Source organism: Aegilops tauschii, chromosome 6 (genome assembly GCF_002575655.3).
Source record: "Aegilops tauschii subsp. strangulata cultivar AL8/78 chromosome 6, Aet v6.0, whole genome shotgun sequence".
NCBI lineage: Eukaryota > Viridiplantae > Streptophyta > Magnoliopsida > Poales > Poaceae > Aegilops > Aegilops tauschii.
In genome coordinates this window covers 380,739,538-380,746,572 of record NC_053040.3, presented here as the reverse complement: position 1 = coordinate 380,746,572, position 7,035 = coordinate 380,739,538, and the positions used below count along the sequence as shown (strand labels likewise).

At 42.4% G+C, this 7,035-nt stretch overlaps 1 protein-coding gene across 1 annotated transcript; it reads left to right on the top strand.

Moving 5' to 3' along the window:
• Nucleotides 1–1,167: 1,167 nt before the first annotated feature.
• On the top strand, nt 1,168–6,462 carry LOC109747772 (syntaxin-22). The gene is made up of 7 exons (XM_020306802.4): nt 1,168–1,742; nt 1,938–2,031; nt 2,154–2,290; nt 4,630–4,704; nt 5,672–5,829; nt 5,903–6,003; nt 6,082–6,462. The coding sequence occupies exons 1-7, from the start codon at nt 1,573–1,575 to the stop codon at nt 6,145–6,147; spliced, it is 801 nt and encodes a 266-aa protein (XP_020162391.1). The 5' UTR covers nt 1,168–1,572; the 3' UTR covers nt 6,148–6,462.
• Nucleotides 6,463–7,035: the final 573 nt, after the last annotated feature.

Below are 7,035 nucleotides of genomic sequence, written 5' to 3'. Positions count from 1 at the left end.
TGCTAACCTAATTATGGTTGAGAACCACCTATAATCTTTACTGCCGAAGCTTTCTACTTGGATCATCTTCGCTTCATTTGTGCTTGTGCTGAAAACCCAACTAACTTAGTTGAGGAAAAATCATTAGATAAGCATGCTTATTTTGTGTGTTACCATTTGTCTCAAAAAGGAAAACACGGATCAAATATATCGTTTGGAATGTATGCTTGGAATTTATGCTCTTACATGATTTTACTTGTTGTTCTGAGCACCCTAAAACCTTTCCTACCAATGTAAGTTTAATGATAATGAAGTTTCGGCTTCTTAATTTTTTATCTTAATGATATTTATAACTACTATGATATTGAATAAATTAAAGATTTTTTTGCTTTTAAGAATGCCTATGAAATTGAGTCTTTGCTTGAAAAGTGTGGTGATACTCTTTATAAATCTGAAAAAATTTCCATACTTAAATATTGTTCCGAAAATTATACTTCTAATGTTTATATCAAAGAATTTATTGAGAGATGACTGCTACCATGGAAGAGACTAATATTTTGCAGACTCCTATGAAAGAAGAAATTACTGAAACTGTGAGCTCATTAAATGAAAAAGATGAGGAGGAGAGTGAAGAAGAAAAGGAGGAAGAGCGGATTGATCATCCGTGCCCACCTTCTAAGAAGAATAAATCTTTGTCTTATATATTGTTTAATTTTTCATCTGTGCTTACTCAAGGATGAATGCTACGATCCCTTTGAATTCGTTTGAAATATCTTTTTTTTTATGAACTTGATGCTTGCTATGCGGATACTTATGGAGTTGAACTTGCTATAGAACCTAATGGGCTAGTTTCGTCACAAAGAACCTACCATTTGATAGAGATTTTTTTTTCTATAACCGACCGTTGCCGTGTTGCCAAACAATATTAAAGAGGTACCAATACAATCCAACGGTGACGATAATTCGCGATCGTCTTTCGGCGCTCCGGTCGACGAACGAGACTTGCCTGCTCCCCGCGCGTGCGCCCATCCATGCTCCCGCATACGTGGCTTGATTTGATTGGAACAAAATAAGGCCCGGTCCCATCTTTTTAAAATCAGGAGGGGAGATGATTAGATTAGAAAGAAAAAAAAAACAGCCGTAGAAGGACGGACGGGAACATGGGAGGGCGCAGGCAAACCGGATCCCGGGCCGACCTGCTCGTCCTCGGGGCCCCTGCTGGACCCATGCCGGTGCGGTGCGACCGCGACCGGGGGGTGCGGTCGATGCCAAGCGCTCCTCCCAAATTCCGGGCGTGGATCGAGCCCGCGACGCCTGTTCTGTTCGTGCCACCTCGTGCTGCCCCATCACTCCTCTCTCATCAATCAATTTGATCACAACAACAGCCAATCCATCCCATGGAATAATAAAGAAACTGGGGCACCCCACTGCGTGGCCGGTGGCGACCGACGGCGACCCCCGCCCTCACCGTACCCTGCTACGCTCCGGCGAGTCCGGCCGACCGCCTCCGCCACCTTTCGCCGCACGGCGTGACCGAGTGGACGGGCTCGACGGCGGGCATCGGCCGGCGCGCGAGGGCGGGAGGGATCGGCGATGAGCTTCGCGGATCTGGAGTCCGGGGCGCTGCAGGCGCCCCGGAGGGGGAGGGGCGCCGACGCCACGCGCGCGCTCGTCTTCCAGATCACCACCGCGGTGTCCTCCTACCGCCGCCTCCTCAACTCGCTCGGCACGCCCAAGGACACGCCCGCCCTCCGTGATCAGCTGTCTGTCCTCACCCCCCTCTCCTCTCGCTCGCGTAATTTCATCGTTTGCTAGTTATTTGGAACAATTTTGCGCATTTCAACTTAGGAGCACATGGTTTGTGCTCTAATTGGTACTAAATCGAGGGGGCTAATGCCTTCACGGCATGCTTGGTGTCACTTTCTGAATTACTTTGTGCCACAACGATTTCCTCGCAGGCAGAAGACTAGTCATAAAGTCCTGCAATTGGCGAAGGATGCGAAGGAGAAACTGACGAGTGCTGCTGAAGCAGACAAGAGCACTGGAACTAGTGTCAGTAATATTTCACCACCTTTCTACGATTATATTCCCTTCTTTTAGATCAAGATTCAGTACATATGCCTGGATGAGGCCCTTTAAACGAATAAGCTAATGAAATTGGGTGTCACCTGCAGGCAGACAAGCGGGTAGCCGACATGAAGCTTGCCAAAGATTTTGCTGCGACGATGGAGGAATTCAGGAAACTTCAGAATCTTGCAATTCAGAGGGAGATGGCATATAAGCCGGTTGTTCCCCAGGGTGCTCAGCCAAGGTAATAATACTTGTCCACTCTAATATCAATTCATCCAGAAGTTTTATCTCATGTTTTTTTTGTTGACAAACGATACTTTATTTATTCATATGTGAGAACCAACATATCAGACACAATAAACGAGACCACCTCAATCAGAGGTGACTCCATCCAGGTACCGGGGGTAGAAAATCTAGCTAACTTAGCTATTTCGTGGGCAACTTGATTGCTCTCCTATTACAATGAGCGAACAAAACATGATTAAAGTCCTGAGTCATATAGTAGCAATCATCAAAGATAGCTCCCACCACTGAACTCGATCTTCCTTCTTGCAAGGCCGAAACCACCTCGGCATTATCAGATTCCAGCTCTAGCTTGTTACATCCGACTGTTCTAGCCAGGTTTAGCCCAAATCTAACCGCTGTCCCCTCTGGGGTGAAAGCATCGAAACAGACGCTCATCTTCTCATTGGCTGCCTCTATAAACTTCCCGTTATGATCACGGATAGTAGCATCAACACTCCCTTCTAGTTTATCCTCATCGAAGCCGGCATCAACATTCAATTTTATCTCATGTGTTTCATTACACATGAATAGCTACATTTATATGTAAATGAGTGGCACAGTTCAGGGCCATACCTGAGAAGTTGGGCGCCCGGTGAAAAGTTTTATTTTCATATCACACCGCTAAAAATTGTTTTAAGAGCTACAACTGTCAAATATAAAATTTTGGAATCATTACATACAAATTTATATTTTCTTTATCTTTACTCTTATAAAGATCTGAGTTGGTGGCAGTGTACTGTATTCACGTCTTAAATTAATTGGAATTACCACAGCTGTCATCCATTCTATGGAGGACTATTGGTTGATTCAACTGATGTATGTTTTGAGATAATTTTTTACATTTTACACATACTCAGCCACTCTGGGACTATGGTGGCACAAGTGTTTAAACAACTGATAATACATAACGAAAAGTAACTTCAATAGCAACACACAAGCATTAAGCGAGTAGCATAAATGTGTCACCATTTTATCATTACAGGGCATACCCAGTGCTGAAAGCTCCCACACAAGGTGGGGTCTGGGGAAGGGAATTTCTAGACAGCCTTACCCTTTAATTCTGCAAGGAGGCTGGTTCGAACCCAGGGCCTCCAGGCCACAAGTGGAGAGACTCTACCACTGTGCCAGGCCTGCCCCTCCATCATTATATCATTCCTCTTCAGTTATACTCTTAAACTTCATTTTCAAGTGCTATAATAGCCAATCCACTAAGTATATCTTGTGTCATTGTAGAACATAAGTATGTACTCAAAATTTTAAGTTTAGATATGTTTTGGAGAAATTATGAAGAAATAATAGCACTTGAAAAGACCCAAAGTGGTCGGACCTTTGCCTGGACCCTGCGCAAGCGGGATCTGCGTGCACCGGGCTGCCCTTTTATATTATGAAGAAAATATTAGTCAAAAGGTATACTACTATGAAGAAAACTGAAGTTGTAGTTAATTTCACATGGATGCTGCTTGCTACACATGTGATTGAAAGAGGAAGAGCATGGTGCGCTGCAATTAGAAGAGAAATGTGCAGCTGAGATTGGACGAGATGAAAATGGAGAGGCTTGCATGCGGTGGTCAGATACACAGTAGTAAAGCTCATGTATTTATTGCATAATCCTTCAATTCATGACTAATCTCATAATTATTTCTAATAAGTATAGAACGTATAAACAAATTGGGGCCCCTAGATATTTGGGGGCTCTGTGCAGGGGCACATCTCGCACAGGCTCCCTTTATTGATCTGGCACAGTGGACATATTAGTGGGGTGCATCTAATTCTAACCAGTCGCTAGTAGTATTTTCCTACTTTGTCCCGTTATTGGAGAAATGGGGAAGACTAAATTTTGAATAATTGGATCATTTGGATGATGTTTTGTATGTGAATCATTCTGACCATACCATACCGCTCTAGAAAACTATAACTTGATTGTGGCAATTTTCATGGCAAATCATTCCTGATACTGACAACCCCTAGCAGGGATACTGTCTGGCTTGTATTGACATTTTTTTCTCTGACTGATGGATTTTGTTTGGCATGCATAATCAAGCATTTATTGTTCATTCTTAATTTCGGGATTTAAGTAGAGCAACTCTTCTCCCTTTTGGTATATGCAGAAAATGCTCGTTTAACTAATAGTATAAGATAGTATTTTCCTGTTCTCTGTAATTACCCTACTTTTTATTTGCAATTTTGACGATGGCTTCTGCTAGTGATGCTGTTTTGTTGGAAACATAAGCTCTTTATTGTGCAGATTTGACTTGTTTAATATCCCTTACTGTTGTTGTGATCGTTGTGATACAGCTATACTATGAATGATGGAAGATCTGATTTTGATAAAATGCCTGAACAGCGCGCATTGCTTGCAGAACCAAACAGGTCAGTGTTCTCGTTGTCCTTTTTTTGTTATTGCTTCAAGTTCGTGGCAGGGTATTTGCTGTCAGTGGCCTAGCTTTATTTGCTTACCACTATCTGTTCACTTCTCACATGAAAAACATTCAACTATTGTAGTTGCATCCTTCTTATACTTGATCATGGCTGTGATAGAATAGGCACTATGAACTTCTGAAAGATTGTGTAAAAAACTGCTGCTACCCTGCAGTATTTAGTTTGTCTTGTAGACAGTACATCGCTTCATGAGTTTTATCGTCTCTTGATCCGATTATATGTTTTAACAGGTCTCATGCCTAAATTGTAGAACCCCCCCTCCCTAGAGGTAGAATATGCTGCTCATGCACTATTTTGACCGGGTCCAAATTGTGTTGTGCAGTGTGGTAACTAATCGTGAGTTTGTACAAGTTGATTGCCATATGAATTGAAGCTTTGCTGCATTGACAATTGAGTTACCTACTCCAAAGGGTCAAAGCAATCCCTTTTGTTTATTTATTTATTTACAAAATCTCCCGAAGTAGGATTCAAACCTACACCAGTAAATTAACATCAGCGGATCGCTCCACCACTGAACTACCAAGGGACAATGAGGTATTCGAGTCCTAGAGTCCAGCCTCCTCTGTCAACCCATGAACAATATGTGTCCAAAGCTTCTTTCTTAACTCAGAATTTCTTCAGTCCTAAATTTTTGGGCTTTGCTCGATTCCTCATTACACAGGGAAGCTCATAGGGGCTCTATGTTACATAACCTTTTTAGACTGGCAAGTCCTGTTTGTTGAAACACATGGTGTTAAAATATGGCATGCAAGATTCTTAATTAAAATCCTAATATGTGTTTTTTGAGCCAAAAGATCAATATTGTATGCAAGAATCAGCAGAATCCATTTCTCTCTACCCGCAAAAAAAGGAATCCATTCCTCTCACATTTTTTCGGATGGGCCATGCTACTCTGCAGGCTAGAGGTGTTGCAATTGGATAATGAAATTGTTTTCAATGAGGCTATCATCGAGGAAAGGGACCAGGCGATTCAAGACATCCAACAGCAGATTGGTGAAGTACATGAAGCATTTAAGGATCTTGCTACGCTCGTGCATTCGCAAGGAGGCATAATAGGCACGTTTTACATTACATTCTGCGCACTCCTGTTCCTTGACTTACTAGCTAACGCCGACATCTTTGGTAACAGAGGAAGTCGACAGCAACATTGAAAACTCTGCAGCCGCGACCAGTGAAGCGAAGAAAGAAATCGGCAAAGCGTCCAAGACTCAGAAGTCAAATTCATCCTTGGTACGTCAGACTTGTACAAATTACCGCATTGTCACTGTTCTAGCTTTTCTTTACCCTGCCCATTCATTTCATGTGCAGCTTTGCCTGCTTATGGTGATCTTTGGGGTTGTTTTGCTTATCGTGATAATAGTTTTGGCATCTTGAGACACGGATGCTTAGAGGCCTATTGGTGCACTCTGAGGAGCCATATTACGTGCAAGATTAATCCTCGCTGTGCGCCGAAGACTGTCGCTAACTGAAGTGTACATTTTCTTTTTCTCCCCTCTTTTTTCCTTGTGGTTTGTTAGTGCGTATTCTTATGTGGCGTGAGTCCTTTTTTTTCCCACGGCTTGCCCTGAGTGAACAGTGATGCTCTTTTTGCTCCTACAAAGGTTTGTTTGCTGCTTTGCTTGAGTCAGAAACTTGACATTCTGTAAGTATTTCCACTGAATAAAGTGAACAGAGATTATTCATTCTCAACCTTGCTATTTTTGTCTTGAAACACTTGATTGGAACTTGTTCGTTCTAAGCAACAAACAGGCGACAAGTCCTGGTGTCTAAAAGGGAAAGCCCACAAGTCTTTAGACCAGCTGCCGCAAGAGCAAACTAGAGACCTCCTCGTGTCAGCTTTGTCGTTGCAATCATAGAAAGACAAGTCATCGAAAGCCCTCTTAGCTAGATTAGCCCTAGTTGATTTTTATTTATAAAACCCAACCAAAGGAACACATAAATTTTTTGAGGAGTCAAAATCTTCCTAATCAAATCTTTCAGGGGGTGAGACCACATCTCCAAAGTTTATGGCGTTATAGAAGGACTTATAACAGAATAACAGCCAGAAGGCTCCAATAGCCAAACTGGGCAATCTCTATAAGAAGAAAGAGTCACAGTTTCTAACAAGCAACACAATTTTTGCGAATCCCAGAAAAGCCTCACATCTACACATCTCCTGAAAGTTTTTTTTTTTTTTTGCGGTTGCACATCTCCTGAAAGTTGACTTCAGGTTAGTCCTGGGATACTGAACAATCTTGTTGATTACATATATAAACAAATCGT

Coding starts and splice junctions, on each gene's coding strand:
- LOC109747772 (XM_020306802.4), top strand. CDS start 1,573: ATGAGCTTCGCGGATCTGGAGTCCGGGGCGCTGCAGGCGCCCCGGAGG. Junction 2,291..4,629: donor CCCCAGGGTGCTCAGCCAAG/GTAATAATACTT, acceptor GTTGTGATACAG/CTATACTATGAATGATGGAA. Junction 4,705..5,671: donor TTGCTTGCAGAACCAAACAG/GTCAGTGTTCTC, acceptor GCTACTCTGCAG/GCTAGAGGTGTTGCAATTGG.